General features: G+C 27.9%; 1 protein-coding gene across 1 annotated transcript in view; it reads left to right on the top strand.

Moving 5' to 3' along the window:
• The first annotated feature begins 951 nt into the window (after nucleotides 1–951).
• Nucleotides 952–22602, top strand: part of LOC122270927 (uncharacterized) — a 134472-nt gene continuing 112821 nt past the window's right edge. The window contains exon 1 of the mRNA XM_043050260.3: nucleotides 952–1108. Coding sequence (XP_042906194.2) covers nucleotides 1060–1108 — 49 coding nt within the window. The 5' untranslated portion in view covers nucleotides 952–1059. The remainder of the gene's footprint in view (nucleotides 1109–22602) is intronic.

Here is a 22602-nt window from a genome sequence, read left to right as displayed (position 1 = left end):
ATGTGATAGGAGAAAAAAAATTTGTTTTTTATAAAATTTTCCGTATCTTCATAAATATTTAAGCTGTGCTAACGAAATTTGGTGCATTTATTGCTTGCAACAACCAAAATAATTGTCATAACATTGTCAGTTATACTTTTATTGCTTTATTTTAGAGTATAGTAAGTTCAAAAACACTAGTTTTCGCATGTAATTTATTGTCGATCCCTCAAACCTCTAAAAGCTTTTAACTTCATTGATATGTATGAAAAACCGCATGATGTCGAAATTTCTGAAGTTATAAATTGATTCCTTAACTATTTCATGAGAAATATGAAAAAAATGTATTAGTGTACAAGTGTTTCCATTATTTTGTCCACTTCCTGTATACATATAGATCCAACTACAAAAAAAACTATAATTCTGATATTTATTTTTACAGAAGGAATGATATTAGTGTCTGCTGACTAAAGCAAATTTCTGCAATTTAAAAGGAAAAAAAAACACAACTTAGTTTAAATTGTAAGTTGAAGAATGGATAGAACATTCAAACCAGTAGCTTGAACATAAACGAAGTAAAAAATTTTCTCTTTTGTATCTTCATTAACTTATCAAAAAACCTGAAAGTACCCACAAGAAAATTGTATTCAGAAAGGAATTATATTTATTTAAAAGAACTAAAAAAGTTAATGATATACAGTTATATATATATATATATATATATATATATATATATATATATATATATATATATATATATATATATGTATACATATATAAGAGAAGTATAGCGGAAACTTTTTGCCCCAAAAAGTGAGAACATTTGGCTTAAAAATTTCCTTCGGTAAGCGGTTATGGGGAATTTTATGACGAGAATCAGGCGTACCTTTCCAGAGAAGTTTTGGGGCTTCAATTTACGGGACGCATGCGTCATAAGAGTTGAGAGCGAATTAAAGCACGTGGGCCTAGAGAAAGAGGATTTCTGGAGTCAGTAGGATCTTGTAAACGGAGTGGTGAAGGAACTGTTAAACAGTTAGTGCTTTCCTGTTACAGGCTGCACGTGCAGTACTTCTGTTCTGCATGGATGTCGTACCAGGAACTCTCCTTTTACTACTATCTACGATTGTTGGTAAGTAATCGAGAAAGTTTTTGCCCTCAAAAAGTTTTCTTCTTAGTTCAAATTTTAGTTTCTGGTATTTAAAGACTTGCTATTTGTTAGATTCTTATCTATATTTCATGTAAATCATATTTTTTTCATTTTAAATATGGATTTTTTTAATGTTCAGTACATTGAAATTTATTATTGTAAGAAAAGTTTAATTTTCTATCGTGGTTTTTATTAACTTTTTAATTTTATCTTTTATTAGCTTTTGACTTTTTATTTTTAAGATTAAAAGGTTTCAAGCTACCTAAAACATTTTCGTAATAAAATTTAATTATTATAAAACTATCTTCTATCTCTGTTACTTCTATTACGATTTGATTTACATCAATTAAGAAATCCTCAAAATTTTTGAAATATTTTCATAAAAGAGTTATTTTAAAAATTTATAATAGCAAATAATATTTAGAGAACATGGTTATGAGTTGATATATCATTTAGAATAGAGCAAATGTATATTCTTCAAACTTCCACACAAAGACCTTTATTAAAATATCCTTTATTTTCAAATAAAAATTTTCGATCTTTAATTTTGAACCATGCATTTTGAAGCAATTTTATATATTTAAGATTTTATTTCTTTATTTATGGGTTTTTTTTGCTTCAAGATTTCTATAATTTAATTTTCTGAAAAAAATTTCCTCTTTTCAAATCCATAAGAAAACATAATATGTATTTCTTTAAAATCTTTTAATACAAATTAATAGTTATAAGTCAATGCTATAAGCTTCAATTGCAAAAGCTTCAATGCTTCAATTGCAAAAAATATTCTTATACAGCTTTGAAGCATAAATATTTTTATATGAAATATAGTTTCTGAGCATTATTTATAAGTATATAAGTGAATTTTATTTATTTCCAAGTGATAAAATAATTTATTTTATTTGAAATTAATATCTTTGAGCAGTTTTTATGCTATTTATTAGAATTTTAAAGCATTGTCTCCCATTGTCAATTGTAATTATTTTAATTTAAACATTATCCCCATGTTCTCCCAAAAAACTTATGTCAAGATTTGAAATTTTTGTTTAAAAATTAAGAAGTAAAATATGACACCTCATTTAATTCGAAGTCATTATTTTTATCCATCTACTTCATTAATACATTCTTTTACTTAATAACCATATTTTTTTATTTTTTTTATTACTGTATTATCCATTTTCATCGATCTCCAATTTCAAAATCTCGTAACAAAGATGCATGAAAGAAATCTATTTTCCGGTAATAATAGTTGAGGATAAATTCAGACCTATGAGCCAATCATAACTCTTACATGCTATTTTTATAGATTATAAATCATTGGTTTGATTCTAGATATCATTTTAAGATTTATAGTTACTGATTCGTTTGTTCTACGGAAAAAATGCTTCAAACGATATTAAGATCTTTCGCACTGTAGTTAAAAATTTTAAAAGAGCTGGTAATATAAAGCAAGTAAATAAGTAAGTGAATAAATGTGCTCTTAAAGCTGATATATAAGTAGGAAATTATGTTTAAATTGGTTTTACTACTCTATTTTTTCGCTTGAGTTGAAAACACGTGCAGCAAAAGTTTTATCGAAATAAAGAAAAAAATCACTCTCATATGATACTTATAGAACTTTACAGAACTGTGTTATAGTAATTTGTTTGCTGTTTTTCATATGAGTTATGGTGTTATAAGTTTAATATGTTTACCTATGCTTCGAACTATTCATTTGGTAAGCACTATATATTGCAATTAAAAAAAACAGGATATCGTACAATTTTGCTATTTTTCAGATAAATGGCATAACAATCTGAGTCATTTTATCTTGGTTGTCTAAAAAAATGGCATTAAAAATATATGTCACTACATTGACAAACAAAAAACAAAATAAATAATAGTAAAATTACCATAGTTAGTTAAGTTTTTTTGACGTAAAAATTTTATCTATGCTCTACGTTCGAAAATCGCTAACTATAGAATCTACCTCATTTCTTTTCGTAATAGCTATTTAACCAAAATAGCATGAAGATTCTATGAAAAAGATGATGATATCCTTTATCGTCCAGAAAATGTTTTAAAGACATTTTTAGAATGACGTACATGATCATTTTTTTTGGGAAATGATGAATTCAGAGATAATTTAAAAACTTTTTATGCATGAAGAAAAACTGACTTTCACGAAAAAATACTTTTTCATTGAATGGTAATTTGACTCACCCATTCGTATTTTTGTTTAATTTTCATTGTTTGAAGTGAAGGAAACTTAAATTATTTGGTGCAACATAGAAACTGAATTTAAAAAACGTATGCTATGATTTTTTTCTTTTTTTGTCCTTTATCAAAAGAGAAAAAAAATAATAAGGCAAGATTTCCAATACAAATATCAAATACATAAAGCGTCTTTTCGAATACAAATTTTATACATGAAATTTTACATTAAAAAGTTCAATTTCAAATTTTATACTGAAAAGTTATACCCCTTACCCTTATTTTACTGTCAAACTTATTTTACCGTTTCTGTTTACAGAAGTACTAGTGTTTTTAAAACCCTAATTTAAAATTGATTCTTAAAATTTGTTTATTTTAGTTTAAATAATTTGCGTAAGAAATTAAAACAACTTAAATTTGCAAATATTTCTGGATTACTATATATTTGATACAAAGCTAAGTTACAGAAACTATTTTTTTCCGTAAAATTACAAGCCAAATGATTTGCAGTGCATTACTGCTTTCAATTTGCAAAAAAGTGTTCACAGGCAAACTCGGAGTTAATCAAATTTTCTTCATGACCAAACGTCGTCAATCTTCTGTACTTACTTATACTCAAATATTGATTTTTAATTATGCAAATGATGGCTTTTAATATATATAAGGAAAATAATACGAAATAAAATACTGTAATGTACTAAATTCGTAACTTTTGCCCAAAAAAGTTTCAGCATGTTATTTTATGTAAATATGGAATACATTTTATATTTCAGCAAGCATTTTTATATCAAATTATAATGAATGAATTACTTTATGCACCCGGAAGATTATATATATTTTAAAAAAAACATATTTTAAATTTAAAATACATGTCATACTGTAAAAGCGTTAAAAGGATTGAATGCGACAGGAAAATAAAATAATTAAAATAATTTAAAATAATTTCTATCGCCTAGATTTGCATTACAATTGCGAATTTTAATTTTTTCCCGCTTCAATTGACTTTCCTCCTTTTCATTGTCAAAAAACTGTTCACATGCAAACAAGGTGTTAATCAATTCTTCCTAATGATCAAACGACATCAATCTTCGAAATCTACTTATGCTCAAATATTGATTTTTAATTATGTAAATTATGGCTTTTGATGTACAGAAAGCAAATAATACAAAATAAAATACTGTAATATTTAAAATTCCTAACTTTTATCCGAAAATATTTTAGCAAGTTATTTTATGCGAAAATTGAATATGTTTCACATTCCATTGATCATTTTTAAATCAATTAATAATGAACGAATAGATGGACCCGGAAAAACATATGCATTTAAAAAAACATATTTTAAATTTAAAATACATATCCACAGTGAACTTACATACTTACTAACTTCAGTAAACGTACTAACTTATACACAAATATTGATTTTTAATTATGTAAATGATGGCTTTTGATGTACAGAAAGCAAATAATACAAATTAAAATACTGTAATATATAAAATCCTAACTTTTATCCGAAAATGTTTTAGCAAGTTTTAGAAAATGTTCATGCGAAAATTGAATATGTTTCCCATTTCATTGATCATTTTTAAATCAATTTAAAATGAATGAATAGATGAACCCGGAAAACATATATATTTAAAAAAAACATATTTTAAATTTAAAATACATATCGACAGTAAACTTACATACTTACTGACTACAGTAGACGTACTAACTTATACACAAATATTGATTTTTAGTTATGTAAATCATGGCTTTTAATGCATAAAAAGCATATAACACAAAATAAAATACTGTAATATACAAAATTCAAGCTTTTGTCCGAAAATTTTTTAACGATTTATTTTAGGTGAAAATTGAATCTATTTTATATTTCAGCTATCATTTTTGCATCAATTTATAATGAATTAATGAATATTATATTGAACACTATAAGATTTTTTAACGATATTTAATTTATATTATCCTATATATATAAATATAGGATAATATAAATTAAATATCGTTAAAAAATCTTATAGTGTTCAATATAATTTTTAATAATGCTTAATTTAATGGCTAACAGGCTGTAGAATAGTGGCCATGTCTGCAATTTTCCCATCCATAGTTTACAAAAAAAAAGTTTTAACGCCTTTACCCCATACAAGAAATTATAATAGCTTGCATAATATAAAAAATAGATAATAATATGATTATTATATCGACTATCAGTAAAAAATAAAAACAAGAAAATGAAGGAAATATAATCAATCAATAAACTAACCAGAAAAAAAACCGTTTGAAATTAGGCTTAAAAATATTTTTTGGGGAGTTTATTTGGCGATTAAAGGTTATGAAGCCTATTGTTTTACGTTGAAAATATTCTAGATATAACTAGAAATATGGCTTATATATATATATATATATATATATATATATATATATATATATATATATATATATATATATATATATATATATATATATATATATATATATATATATATATATATATATATATATATATATATATATATATATATATATATATATATATATATATATATATATTTAAAAACCATATTTTAAATTTAAAGTACATAACTACAATAAAAGCGTTAAAAGGATTGAATGCGGCAGGTAAATTTATCGTAGACAAATGAACTTTACTGGCATAACTCAACCAAGAAGTTGCCATCTCTTAAACTCATGACTTTTAATAAATTCCCTCAGTCTGCACTTCGTTCGATTCGAATTCCTTTCATGCCGATCTCTTTCATGCATTGTAAGATTTTAACTCCGCGTTTTATCGATCTTTACATTTTGTTTGTTTATTTCGTTACTCTTGTTTTGATCTTCATTGTAAACTTTGATAGAAGGCGAGCAAAGTGAACTGTTAAAAAATCTAATTAGTGTCACATAGCCTACCAATCTTTTCAATGTAAGGTATTGTTTAAGTTAAAAAATGATTTTATTTTTGGCTAAGTTCTCCGTCTTCTTTGATTGCAATAGGGGTGTCGCGTATTAAGGAACTATGGCATATCAGGCACCTTTCATCTATGAGGATTCGAAATTTGGAGGAAAATTATGAAGTGAACTTGAATTGTTTAAAACTTTATAACTGATATGATGAACAAAAACAATGTATTTTTTTAGATAAAAGTTAAGAAATTAACATTTAAAAATTGGAAATAATTTGAGTAAACAAACAGATTTTTTCTGTTGCTAAAAGGATCATTACTTTCAAGAACAAAACACATTAACAAATAATTGCAGTTTTAAAAAAAGGTTTTGTTGCGTTGAAGTGTAATGCTTATTTATTAGAAAAAAAACCTTGAAACATTATGAATTCATCTAATTTATTAAAAATCATAAATAGGTTAAGATAACAATGTACTTGTTATTTTTTTGCTCCTTTTTTTTCTAGATAAGACTTTATTTATTCAGAAGTATTCCGCATAATGTAATGTATTTGAAGTACTGGTTTTCCCTAGTTTCGGAAGAAGTAAATTGCTCATGAAACCAACCGTTTTTGACTTTGTTAAATTAGAATTGCTTAGAAATCTTTATTTGGTGGGTATTTTCTATTACGTTGGGTATCTCATTAAGTTTTAGAAGTTTTATTTAAATAGTTCTTCTGAGAATGTTTTAAGCCCATGTTTTGGAAAATTTCTAAACTGCTATGGAGTAAATTTGTTAATTTTTATTGTAGATACAAAGTATTGTAAATGCAAAGATTTACTGTAAGTACAAAGCATAGTAAACTCTGCTTTGTACAAAATAGTTATATAATAGTCACAATAATAGTGTTTTGTACAAAATTGTGTACAAATCCAACTAAATAAATATTTTATTAGATAATATAATTGCAGCTATTTTTACGAGAGTTAATTTAGATTATTTTGAATTGTTATCATAATTACAAGGTTAATAAGAAAACTATTAATGATTAGGAAAATTATTTATTAGTGATTAATTCTAACTTTTAAACACTATATATGATTCCTAATCAGTTTTTCGTTTCTTTAGACTTATATTAAATAGTTAGATCAACATTTATTTTAAACTAAAATTTTAAATTAGGGTTTAAATTCAACATCATAACTTAATATTTTTTAAAATATTTATTTCGTTTTAATTTTTTAAAACTTTTTTTGACAAAGAGAAAGATATGATTCCAAACAGTCACTGGAACTTTAGAAACTAAACAATGTTTTCGTTTGAAATGAAATCAGGTAGGAACAACAAAAAAATATTTAAACACTATTTGAAATTCAATATTAATTAAAAATTGCTTAAAACTACTTTTTTTTTCAATTGTAGTTTGAAGCTGTGTACATTTAAAAACAAAAAAAATAATATCGGCTAAAGATTTTCATTTATTAGTAAACTTCTATTCAGCTTTGTTCGTATCTGTTTTCCGCAAAATAATGTATATTTAATTAGATATAATATTTGACTAACATTAATTAATGTGTAGCTAACATTCGTTATGAAAATCAGGCTTAAACAACTGCAACTCCGCCATATGCATTAAACCTTACGCTACTACTTTACTCTATCTTAATTAAATTAATATAAAGGGTTATTTATAATAGATGAAAGATAGAGGGGGCTAATAAAGACATAAACAGTATTGGTAAACATCAGTCTGTCCATCCAATTTGCCGTAAAGTTTGCGGTAAAGGACATTTTTCACCTTTACTGTTTAGAAATCGTTTACAACTTGTATGATTAAAAAAGCATGAATATAAAACTATACGGTTTTTTAACTATTTACATTTACAGAGTTTCAAAACCATAAAAAAGAAATTTAACTGGACTATGGATCTAGGCTTTCTGTTAGGTAATGGACATTGGAGTCATCATGTGATTGAGTTGTATTTTATCAAATGAACCGCGGAATGTGGTATAATAAGTTACTAGACCTTGTTGTGTTAAGCAGCTTTATGATGTTGCCATCCATGCGTGAAAGCATGCGTCGTTTTCTAATAGTACAGGTTCATAAATTGGGGAGGATAGAACACTGGAATCACATAAATCTTTTAAAAAATGCTCATAACAATTGTGCTGTTTTTAATATATAGTTTTCGTTTTATTATTAAAAGATAGTTTTAATTTTATTTATGATTTATGTATATATATATATATTTATATATATATTATATATATATATATATATATATATATATATATATATATATATATATATATATATATATATATATATATATATATATATATATATATATATATATATATATATATGTATATATATATATATATATATATATATATATATATATATATATATATATATATATATATATATATATATATATATATATATATATATATATAAGGAAACAGTTTCTCCTGCGGGGGATGGTGGTTACCAACAGGATAATGCACCATGTCATAAGGGTGGAATCGTCGAGGAAAGTTCCAGTGACTTTCAAGCTATGTCTTGGCCCACAAATTCACCTGACCTTAATCCAATATAGCATTTGTGGTCCTACTTGGAAAGCCAAATTCGTGCTGCCACGCTACCCCCTCGCAATGTGAGGGAATTGCAGGACCAGTTGGTGAGCGCTTAGCACCAGATACCTCAGACTACCTATCAGCACCTTGTGGAATCAATGCCACGGAGGGTGCTAGCAGTTTTGAGGGCTGAAGGTGGTCTAACATGTTATTAGCGGGGTGGTCATAATGTAATGGCTCTTCAGTGTATATACGATAATATGAATTAAATATCGTTGAAAAATCTTATAGTGTTTAATATAATTTATAATTATGCCTAAGTTAATGGCTAACAGGCTGTAGAATAGTGAATAGTGGTTATGTCTGCAATTTTCCCATCCACAGTTTACAAAAAAAAAGTTTTAACGACTTTACTACCCCATACAAGAAATGACAATAACTTGCATAATATAAAAAATAGATAATAATATGATTATTATATCGATAATCAGTAAAGAATAAAATCGAGAAAATGAGGGAAATATAATCAATAATGTAAACTAACCAGAAAAAAAACCGTTTGAAATTAGGCTTAAAAATATTTTTTGGGAGTTTATTTGGTGATTAAAAGTTATGAAGCGTATTATTTTACGTTGAAAATATCCTAGATACGACTAGAAATATGGCTTATGTTACCCACTTTCTTGAGCAAACCTGGATGATGGTAATATACAACTTAATAATCAAGTTTTTTTTTTTTTTGTTAATTTTTGAAAAAGCATATCCTTCCGTGAAACTTCATTTAAGTATCATATAAATCTCTACATATAAGAAATTCATAACTTACTTTTTGAGAATCTATTACTTTCATTATTTTGTCGAAATGTGAGAATTTATCAAAGGAGCAGAGCTCAAGGTAAAGATAGATGAAAGAAGAAAAAAAAAGAAATTTAAGAAGAAAGAAAAACTTGCCGTTCTTTCAGGAAGGTTGAATTTCCCCCTGAAACTCCTCTGATAAAAGTTTCTGCTCATTATCAGTCTTTTGTCGCATGTTAATGTGGCAATTTTGCCCGATTACCCGAACTGCCTTTGAACAGTACTCGTCATAAGGTCTGAATTTAAATTTATCTTTGCTTTCTTTAAAATCCTGAAAAATGAAAAGTTTTTTTATAAAGGTTTAAAAAATGCTGAAAGAAGATTTTATTAAATAAAGAAACTACCGACTGAAATTATTAAAATTTTCACGTTTAAAGATGTCTATTATAACTACTTTTTTGGAATTTATGAAAAAGGATTTGTAATTGAAGTCCAAGATATTTTAATTAAAAATTCTTACATTTTCTTTTTCTAATGGATATATTCTTTTTTTCAGTTTTGTTTTAACTTTAATTATTTTTTTTCAAACTTGAAAATATTATATTTAAATTTAAGAGCTGTAGATGAAATATCTGACAAGAAGCACGATAAAAAACGGATAGTTAGTTTTTAAGTACATTCATCGCTGGCAAAGCGTAACATACTTAAAATTCGTTTTTACAAAAAGGAGATTAAATATTAAAATTCCAAGAAGCTTAATAGTTAGTAAAGAGAACAAAGCTGAACAGTCTTAAATGTTAAAGTGCGCAGTTAAACTTTGAAAAGCAGGCAGAGGAAAAAATGTGGATGGTTAAGTAAACACATGAGAATAAAAAAATATTTTATTCATCATCATTAAATACAGAAACTGTGTAAAATAAGATTAATAAAATATTAATCGAACCAAATCAAATATTGCATAGTTAAGAGCTTTTTAAAGTTTATGAATATGCCTTAGAATCTTTTTCTTAACCAATTTCACCATATAATATTCATATTTTTTTCTACATTTGGTTATGATTATTTATTTAATGTAATTTTCTAATTAAAATTTTCAATATTAAGAAACGCGGAAATGTCATCATGTTTTTAAGATTATAATTAAACTATAAATATTTTATTTTTGTAATTTCGATGTTGTAATGCTGCAAAATGTTATGTAATGTAATGTAGAAGGATTTTCATAACTGTGCGTGTAGCTAACAAGTACCGACATGCAGTTTTGTTCCTTTTTTATTTTCCATACTTTAAAATTGCGATTTAAATAAAAAATCATTTTTAAAAAATATAAATCAAAAGATGCTTTTAATAAATACAAAGATCGTCTGAGCTGTAAAAATTTTCGGATCAAGAAACGGGTAAAAGTACCAGCACTTAGGGTGCTGATATTTTTTACAGTAAAATCCATTTTTGCAGGAACATTCTACAGAACAAAATATCTGATATATTGCATTTTTTACAATAATAATTACCGTGAAATCTAGTTTATGAAAGCAGTAATAATTATCGCAAAATCTAATTAATAATAACTCTAATTAAATAAATATTACCTTAAAAGTTCCGGTAAAACGCATGTTGCACCCAAAATGCCGGTACTTTTTACCGAAATTAAATCCGAAATTGCTTACAGTGGGCGTATCTAAGGAATGCTAACGTGCAGTTTACTATTTATATACTCTTTAAAATTATGTTAAATTGGAAATATTATTTTGTTTATTTTCAAGCAAATCAATTCACCGAATATTTTTCCCATTCGCAATATCTGATTATGTGAAGAACACTTGCCTTACGTATTTAAATTCGAATTGCATTGATTAGTAAATGATTTTTTTTAATATGTAAATGAAAGTGAGATAAAATAGATTATCAAAAGGTTTCAAGTTCTGGAGGAACCCTATAACTGACATAGAGCCGTGTTGGCTCAGGTGATAGAGCGTTTGCCTTCAATGAGGTGAACCGGGTTCGAATCCCTGTGATTGCTGGTTAATACAAACTCCGCATCCGGCTTGCACAGACCACAGTGATGACGTAAAATATCCACAGTGGTAGACACGTCATGGGTTAGAGTCCCCTTGCCGTCAGACGAATCGTGGGCGATTTTCGTGGTTTCCTTCTCCATATAATGCAAATACGGGTTAGTTCCATAAAAAAGTCTTCAACGAAAGCAAAATTCTTCCCAATACTAGATCCAGAAGTTCCGTTATCTTCTGGATTGGGTTCAAAATTACAAGGCTACGGAGTTGAACATCAGTAGTCGTAAACCCAAAAAATTGGGTCGGCTGATCAACGACGATTATAAAATAAAATGTAAATGACAAAAAAGCAGAAGTATTAGATAAAATATTCATTGATTATCCGAGTAAAATATATCATTCTCTGAAGCCATTGTTTAATTTTTTTAATGACGGATTATTTTCTGAAAAAGTAAAGCTACCTCGTCTTACTCTAATAATAGGGTAAGACGGAATACTAATGTTAATTCTGAAGAGTAAGAAAGAGATAAACGTGATTTTTAGTGATTTAATGTTTTTCTTTCTCCTTCCCTTTCTGTGTCTTTTCTGTGCTTTTAATACTGTTTCACCCTAATTGTAAAGCTTGTTAAGACGTGAGAGAATAAATTAACTAAAAATCCGTTTTTAATGTGTGCACATTTTTTAATAGTATTTATTATTATTTATAAATACACTCATGGGCAAAAAAATTAGCGCACTAAGAAGGAGTCGTCAAAATGAAACGAAATTTTGCATACGTAATGACTACTTTGATATGAGTAAATGATTAGAAAATGAAAGAAAAACGATTATCTTTGATTTTCTAATCATTTACTTATATCAAAGTAGTCATTACGTTTGTAAAATTTCGTTTCATTTTGACTACTCCTTCTTGGTGCGCTAATTTTCTTGTCCATGAGTGTATTTTAAAATGATTGATAAATTATTTATTGTATTATTGCTGAAAATTATGAAACAAAAATATTGATGTGTTTTAAGTCATAAGTTTTTAAAAATTTCAATTGTTCAAAACTCTGGAGATCTCTTCTACTCTTTCAACTTTGATTTTAATATATACAATTCGATATTTACTTCGATAAGATTCCTTTATTTTTCAATTTTTCTTTGGCAACATTACGTTTTATATTTCAAATCACTTTTGTTTCCTCTCCTTCACGTCTGGCAAGACTTGAAAATGGGCGTCTGTTTTTGAGCGCTTTAAACATGTTAACTATTATTTTACGATTTATGTATTTTTGAAGTGAATTAATATTTTAATCAAGTAATGGGTGTTAAGTTGATTTATGTTTCTGTTCTAGCTGAAACTTGGAATTGTATTATCAAGCTTTAAAAGTACAATTCATCACCATATTATGTTTGAAGAACATTTAAAAATGTACATTAAAAATTGCACTACATGTGTACTCAGATCCTTCCTTCAACTTTACAGTCAATATGAATCAACTATTATGAATAATATTTATTCATAATTAACCCTATAACAATAAAATATAAATATTACTTAATAGAGCATTTAATCAAGTAATAGGTGTTAAGTTGATTTATGTTTCTGTTCTGGTTGAAACTTAGTATAGTATTATCAAGCTTTAAAAGTACAATTCATCACCACATTATGCTTGAAGAACATTTAAAAATGTACATTAAAAATTCCACTACATGTGTACTCAGATTCTTCCTTCAACTTTACAGTCAATATGAATCAACTATTATGAATAATATTTATTCATAATTAACCCTCTAACAATAAAATATAAATATTACTTAATAGAGCATTTAATCAAGTAATAGGTGTTAAGTTTATTTATGTTTCTGTTCTGGTTGAAACTTAGTATAGTATTATCAAGCTTTAAAAGTGCAATTCATCACCACATTATGTTTGAAGAACATTTAAAAATGTACATTAAAAATTCCACTACATGTGTATCCAGACACTTCCTTCAACTTTACAGTCAATATGAATCAACTATTACGAATAATATTTATTCATAATTAACCCTATAACTATAAAATATAAATATTACTTAATAGAGCATTTAATCAAGTAATAGGTGTTAAGTTGATTTATGTTTCTGTTCTGGTTGAAACTTAGTATAGTATTATCAAGCTTTAAAAGTACAATTCATCACCACATTATGCTTGAAGAACATTTAAAAATGTACATTAAAAATTCCACTACATGTGTACTCAGATTCTTCCTTCAACTTTACAGTCAATATGAATCAACTATTATGAATAATATTTATTCATAATTAACCCTCTAACAATAAAATATAAATATTACTTAATAGAGCATTTAATCAAGTAATAGGTGTTAAGTTTATTTATGTTTCTGTTCTGGTTGAAACTTAGTATAGTATTATCAAGCTTTAAAAGTGCAATTCATCACCACATTATGTTTGAAGAACATTTAAAAATGTACATTAAAAATTCCACTACATGTGTATCCAGACACTTCCTTCAACTTTACAGTCAATATGAATCAACTATTACGAATAATATTTATTCATAATTAACCCTATAACTATAAAATATAAATATTACTTGATAGAGCATTTAATCAAGTAATAGGTGTTAAGTTTATTTATGTTTCTGTTCTGGTTGAAACTTAGTATAGTATTATCAAGCTTTAAAAGTACAATTCATCACCATATTATGTTTGAAGATCATTTAAAAATGTACATTAAAAATTGCACTATGTACCCATATCCTTCCCTCAACTTTACAGTCAATATGAATCAACTATTATGAATAATATTTATTCATAATTAACCCCATAACAATAAAATATAAATGTTACTTAATAAAACTTTCGTCATATTCAGGACATTAATACAGTTTCCGACTGTGAACTGTATCTAGAAACCCATCATGCAACACATATGCTCTCAAAATGCCCATAAAATAACCATTGGAATATTTGCATTATACAAACATATTACAAATATTCCTAGAAACATTTTTATTTACTGCCTAAAACATCATTAATATTTCCTTCCGTGACATGTAGCGTCCGGGCGTCGACTGTGGCCGGAATATTATAAGTCAAATTCGCTTGCTGAGCGGGACCTGTCGTGCAATGATCATCAATAAGCCGGATACCCCTTGTGGGGTGAGGCGGATAACCTCGTGCACTTCCTAAAACATAGAACTGTCCGGTTTTCTGCCGCCACTAGTACAAAAAAAAATTGTATCATTTACATTTCTTAAATATCTGATTAACATTACGAGAGCGTTTCAGTTGTTTTCTAGTCTCATAAAATTAATCGAAAAAAAATTATGCTACCATCTATTTATTGAAGAGCAAGTTACTCGATTAGAGAAAAGAAATGTAATAAATTAAAAAAAAGAAAAACAGTTTTAATTTCCTACTAATGAAATTGCAGCGTACCATTTACTTATGACTGTATAGATTCATTTGCTCTTTTTTTTGTCGGATAGAAAACTGAGCTTATAAGATTCTGTGGCATTTTTTAAGCAAGGATTATGAATTTTAAAGAAATTGTTATTGTTTTTGAGTAGGAGATGGTATCGTTGTTGTTGTAGTTGTAGTTCATTTACGTCGCACTAGAGCTGCACAATGGGCTATTGGCAACGGTCTGGAAAACATTCCTGAGGCTGAGGATGATCCGAAGACATCCCATCGCAATTTTGATCCTCTGCAGAGGGGATGGCACCCCCGCTTCGGTAGCCCGACGACCTACATGCGGAGTCGTGCACTTTACGGTAGAACAGTTTAACGAGGACCAATACCGCACACCCTCGGTCCCTACGCAGATTGATCCAAGTGGTCACCCACTCCCACACTGACCGCAGCCAGTGATGCTTGACTTCGGTGATCTGCTGGGAACCGTGTCTTAACGATCAGTCCACTGCGGCACGAGATGGTATAGATTTGGCTCAGGGGATTAAGTACTGACCTCCCAACGGAGATAACCCGGGTTTGAATCTTAGTGGTGACTGATCATGCAAATTCTGCCCCCTGTTATTCTGCTCGCACTGACCAGAGTTCTTAAGTACCCATTCATTCAGGTTTATATTGGTTTCTGAGTTTCCCTCTTCATGCCAAGCAAAATCTGTTTAATTCCATCAAAAAGGTCCTCTAAGAAGGCTAGTTTGTCCCCATGCTTAATCCAAGAAATCTCTTGTCTTCTGAGTTCATAATTGAATGGCTACGGAGTTGAACATTGATTGCAATAAATTCAAAATTTAGTCAGCTGTTCAACGCTCGTTAAAACATAAAATTAGATAATGTTTGATTATTTAGTGATTTGGAAGAATCCGAAACATAAATAAGGTTACAACATTGGAAAATATGTCAAAGAATTTTAGCAAAACGTGCACTGAGATTAAAAATGTTTTCAAAACTATCAGATTATGGTAAAATTAACCGTATTTCTGTCTCTATGGAAACACCTAAAGGCTCGGTAATTTTCACCGATGAGCTTTGGTAATGATTTTGGTAAAATTAACGATAAAACATGAGTTTATAATATTTAATGAAATTTGGTAAATGTAGTAAAATTCGATATGTTATCATGATACCTAAGAGGGCGGCATAAAAATCATTTCTTCAGTTAAATTTAGTTTTCGGTTTAGTATTTTTTCTATACGTGTGGTAGTAAGTACTGTAATTTACCATATGCGCGTAAAAACTACCAAATGAATAATTTACAAACAGCACATTTTGAGTTTTTTTTTAAAACTAAAATTACGGTTTTCTTTTAAACCAAAAATGTCATTGGCATACAGTACGGTAAAATTTCCAGAACTGTTTCCTTCGTGTAAATACAATTAAAGAAGACGTAATGACGTTATTTAAAATAACTGTTTCTTAAAGTAAATGCATGTTTTGCAACTTTTAAAGTTCTAACACGTTTATTATTTTAATTAAATTGTCACGGTTTTCGATGTCCCAAATTTTCCTTAAGGAATATCTAATGTTTTTCTTCAAGTTCTTGGCATAGTGGTTTGACTTTACATAGGTATCTGTTACACTTTCGTTAAGGTATAATAAATTTCAAAAAGACATGTTAGAATATTTTTTCATTAAATATTAATAAATAGTCACAAAATTATACCAAATCAAAATAATTCACAAAATTATACCAATCATAAAATATGCTTCAAAATAAACATCAAAAATATGTTTTATTCAACAAAAATGCCTTATTACAAAGCATAGAATTTTTTGAGTAGTATTATTTAAATAGTATTATTTAAATAATATATAGTATTATTAAATATATTTCAGAAAAAAATTCATATTTTTAATATTCGCGAATCGTAACTCTTTGTACTGTCTGGAAAATGAAGAGCTATAGGTAGAATCAGGTATTCCCATTTTTATATTTTTACTATTTACTATTTCAAGAAACCACAAACTACCTTCTTCTCCTAACAGTCGAAATGTTCAAAAAATTTCTTCTTATAACATTAATCGCTTTGGCTATATTTCACGAAAAAAAAGGAACGGGTGAATTTTGTAAACTATTGAGACTTACAGAAGAAGAGTATCATTCTTTTTTCTCTAGAAAAAAATGTTAAAAAAGGCAAAGATAAGTCTTCAGGCAAATCGTCAGAAAATTTTTCGTAACTATACTGTAAAAGTGGATATATCTGGAAAAGTCAAAGTACCAGTTGAGAAAAAAAACGATTATTTATTGCATTTTTATAAAAAACTTTTTCAAATTGCTGTTTATCACAGTGAACGAAACAAATAGATGATTGAAGAAACAGAGTAGAAAGATGATTAATCATAATCAGCATAATATACAGCATGACAACGATTAGGAATATTAAGCTAAAATTTTTCACCACTTTATAAGAAGAAACTTTCAGTTTTTTTCAGGATATCCTGTTTTTAAACAAATTGAAAGCTGTAAATTTAATTTAAGACTTAAAGTTGATCACAATAAGATGAAATATCATGAGAATAAATATTTAGAATATTGAACGCATCGAAATATGATCAGTTAAGAGCAGCGTGCCATCACAGGATTCGAACTTTTTAACGAATAATGAGAAAAAGGGAAAATTTGATCTTGATTTAACGTTCCTGAAGCACAAAATCATTGTGAACAATAGCAAAAATTTACAAGTGAAAAAGAAGTACCTATAAATATTAAAATTAAATAATAATAAGCATGAAATAATAATAAAGATGAAATAAATATAAAAAAAATAATTGCCTAAATTTAATAAATAAACTATTTCAGCTTCGAACATAGAGAGCATCCACGAGCCTATATTTGGTTTACTCATAACTTAAACCTAATGTCGCGTCGGTCACTAATTTCACTTAAAATACCATAAACAATGTACTTTCAATTAATGTAGAATTACGACTTGAATAAAGAAACTTTAAAAAAAATGTGACTGTCAACGTGATGAATATTTTTATGTTAGATAATTTCATTTTAAAAGATTTTGTAAATATTCTTTTGACATGAGGCTAAATTTCTCATAAGCACCCTAAGAACAGCTTAATTAGAAAATTTTGTGAGAAAGTCGTGTAATTATAACGTAATTTAGAGAGAAAATAACGCCTAATGCCGACTTGGCTATAATTTTCGCGACTTGGCAATACTTGGAGACCATTTTGGCGACAAAAGGATATCTTTAGAAAATTCAAATTTAGAAGCGATGGGGCTAATATTTACAGAGTTATATGAGAATGGTCTAGATCTGTCGAAAGTTTTGAGGTTTCCTCGCCAAGCATATGTAAATAGTAGTATGCCTCATCATTGAGATTATTTGTCTACTTATGAGTACAAGAGTATTCTAATCCGTGAGATCAACCAACCACCTAAGATTTAAAACCTGTGTTTTGATTTAATACGCTGTTACTTGAGCTGTAATTGAGAGCTAGAAATAGCTGTATTTTCTGGAAGATTCTGTTAATATATTTTCGGAGTCTTAAGAGCTGTTTCATTAATCTCCAATCGAAACGAACCCCTGTACTCTGTACAATATACTTATTTACATCTAATAACCTCTCCACTCCTAACTGGTTCAAAGTATTGTAATTTATACAACCAAATCGCCAATTTGCCATAACATTTGGGTTGCCATTTTTGAAAAGATATTTTTGAAAATATTCTGTGAAAAATTGTATGCACTTGGGGAATAAAAAAATAATGCATTTATTACAACAGTACTTTTTTCTGGCAACTAGTAACGAAAATGCAATAAAAGTAAGAATTTTCAAAGTAATGAAATACAGGCAATGATTTTATCATGGATTTTGCAAAGTGATATTGGAAGAAAGCATGCAAATAAAATTAGACAGGGTAGTAAAAGAGAGTTTTAGTGACATTTGAATGTAGAAACACCAGTTTTAAAAATTTATGAAACAGCAAGTAGCTGTTTCCGTAACACGCATTCTCATTAAAAACTGTTTTATTAGGTATAAAAAATAATAACAGTTTACTGCTGACCATCAGTATAAAACGTGACACAACCTATCTTTAAACTTTTCAGAATTACATGAAGTATCTTTCACTAAGTTCTCCAATTATTAAAGGAATTTGGGAATCGATCTCAAATCTGCTCACACGAATGCCAATACACGATAAATGCTGAAGGAGATAGGAAAAACACATGCACGGTGTTTAGAAAAAATTACCTTTCTGGCTTGCAAACAAACCAAATGTATGCTAATAGAGAAAATAAAGTATATTTCACTGCTGAAAAATAATGCTTATAACTTTGAAATAAAAAATAATATATCGAATTATTTCAGTAATGTCTATATAAACTTCCCTTTTACGGATAAAATTGTTATACGACCAGCCACAAATGTAAATTTCACACCATTAATTTTTTTCTTTTTTCATTAACCAAACATAAAAGATAATTATTTACAATCCATTATTTATTACATTGAGCAAAAGACGGAGCTATTATTAACTGTATTTGGTAATGCTAACCAGAATGTTTAACACGTCACTTAATCTAAATCAATCTCGCAAAGCAAGGTCTCACGTTCGCTATAGCTGATGTATAACATTAAGGTAGATATGCGTGCTTTTACGCGTTCACTATCCCTCCTTGCTTTGAATAGGTATGTTATAATATCGATATTTGATGCTTGCGTACTCACCAGAGTTGAGCTTTTGTGGCCATCTTAAGTCAACTGAAGAGAAGAAAGTCGATCTTACGCTTAAAAAGATGGAACCAAACCTAAGTTGATAGGAGTAATAGTTCAAAAGTTAAAAAAGTTTTATATATATAAGTACAGTTTAATGCTTGTACTTATTACCACGGATAAAATCATACTTATTTAAACTTTTAAGATGAACGATGGTAATCGGAGCTTTACTATACGTAACATACGTGTAAAGAAACAATGAAATCACCTTTTGTCACTAAAAATCGCTCTACTTTTCAATATTCTGTTTTGGGCGCATCCTTCTTGGCATGGCTTTACGTTTAGTGTGAATGCTTTCATGTAAAGTAGTTAATTAGCTGCACGTTGGCTTGCGGTATGCTCTTATATTTTTATAAAGCAGAATGATGTCGTTGCTACCATTACGCTATCATCATTATCCACTTCGAATTGGGGCAATACTTATAGCTAATATAGCCTAGTTCACGTAATATTTTGAACTGACTTCATTTTGTTCTAGAACTTTTTACTTTATAAACGTAAATAGCGGCACTGCTCTTTTTTCAATATTTCTGTCACTATCATTATTTTTTATTTCCTTTTGGCAACCCTGGTAACTAAGATTTCGTATATGCGAAATTTTGTCTTCGAAACGGTTTATTTTAGAATTATTTAAAACTAATATTATTAGAATAAAAAACACTTAATATTGCATTTTCATTTATAAAAAAGGAAGTAAATAAAGCATGTTCAATCATAGGAGTAAGCCATAATAATTTTATAGCGTTTGAAAAATAAAACTTGAAAATTGCTACATTTTCTTTGATTAAATATTTATTTTCGTATCATAACATTGCAAATCAATAGGAAAAAAATCAAACACTCAGAATTTTTTACTAAAACGTAAGCTCTTTCTCAAATAAAATGTTCTACAGTTCAAAAAAAAAGAGAAAAAAGAAACCTAACGATATTTATTTTATCCGTTCTTAAAGGTCTTTTGACTTAAAAAGCTCTTAATAATTGAAAACGCAATAATATGTTAACCTCCAGAGGATATTCTACTTTTTAAACTAGATGTTCGTATTATAGACTAAAAGGAATAGTTCGGATTATGTAAGCTTCTTACTGAAGTTTGTTTATTTTCCACAAAATGTTTCGCGTTAAAAACATGTTTTTTGTTTATATGAGGCACAAAAAAAAAATAAAAACAGGATTTTGGAATAAAATGATTAGTAGCCAACATACAAGAATTTGCACTCCAGAATTCATTTTTTTTTTAAAAATGCCTTCCTTTTAAATCATTACTTTTTTCCTTTATTAGTTTATCTATTTATTTTCACAAGCTCCATAATTCCTAATTAAGAATACAAAGACACATTGCTGATTAAATTAACCCATTTGTTTTGCTTTACAATCTGATTATTTAATCAAATAAGAAAAAAAATTCTTGTTAATTAAAATATATTTTCCCCCATATAATTAATTTTTCTAACACCTCGAATTCAGGGGAAAATATACATTTGTTGTTGTGGTAAGAACTATTAACGTGATTATAAAAAAAGTAAGGGAAATATAATCCCTGAAAGCCAATAATTATTAGTTATTAACATTAAAGTTCAAACCCTAAAATTTTTAAACTATTGAAATAGGTGGTTTAAAAGGGGCAACAGGAAAGAAACAATTTTGAGTTATTAAAAATTGGTTTGGTACATCTTTAATGGAGAAAGCCATAGTTCTACAAAAGTTCCAAAATGGCTATCGTTTTCTGGTGTGACATGAGCATTTGCTCGTAATTTTCTGAAACAATCTCAAGAAGAAAATAGTCTTAGTGATTACACATTACCTTTATTTTTCATGTTCAAATTGTTATAATATTTGTACATCAAGAACAAATATATTTCTTGATAATTGCTTTCTCCCAAAAAATATTTCGGGAAGACAGAACCTCGAAAATCACAAACAATCAAATGTACTTCTTAAGCTTTATTTCATCATAGAAATATTCTCCAGGAAATATAAATTTGCACTAAATTTACTTCCTCTACATTTTTGTAATTCATTTTTCGTTAATCTGTTACAGCTAGCTCCGCATAGTTTTGCTATGCCTATACACAACTTTTACGAACACACTTCGGTATAGGTGAAGTTATTAATGAGATAAAAGAGTGAATACCTTTATAAGATGTCACCCTGCATCATCATATAATTTAAAAATGTATAATGTGGTTGGTTCTAATGCGACTTGCCACACGGGCAAGCCTGCTTGGTGAAACCGAACAGATTTAAGGCAGTTTCTTGTGCGTTTCTTGTTTTCCAGTGGCGCCATCTATGGCCAAGAATTCGACTTTTGTCACACCGTACGTTACACCCCATTTATATTGAGGATCCATTCATACATCCATTCATTCATCCACAGATCGTAATTTTGACCTGAATCAGAGAACGATCGATCTCCAATCCAGTACCCCCAGAGATTTTGATTAAAAATGTATAATGTGACTGACTTATTGTTTCATATTGCCTTTCTTATGAAGTGAAAACTTTATAAAATTGCATATTTATTTACTGAAGCATTTTCTTCTCTTGTTAATTTTTTTTTTCTTCACATTTTTATTTTTGACTAGGATTTTAGAAATCCTATTTTTTTTTCTTAATAAAGCTTACAAGTTTTAATATACGTAATTTGAAACATGAATAAATATTAAACGGAAATCATGAACTTTGAAGGAAATTGGCTGAAGATGAGATGCATTTTTTATTTATAAGAAATTCACCTGAAAAAGTAAACTTTCATTCATTATTTATTATTTCTTTTTAGAAATGACTCCTTCGCTATCTAATGCAACCCGGGGATTTTATGTAAACAGTGATCTACA

This window comes from Parasteatoda tepidariorum, chromosome 11 (genome assembly GCF_982258835.1).
Source record: "Parasteatoda tepidariorum strain Cologne lab strain chromosome 11, Ptep-v5.0, whole genome shotgun sequence".
Lineage (NCBI taxonomy): Eukaryota > Metazoa > Arthropoda > Arachnida > Araneae > Theridiidae > Parasteatoda > Parasteatoda tepidariorum.
This window is presented reverse-complemented; position numbering and strand designations above follow the sequence as displayed.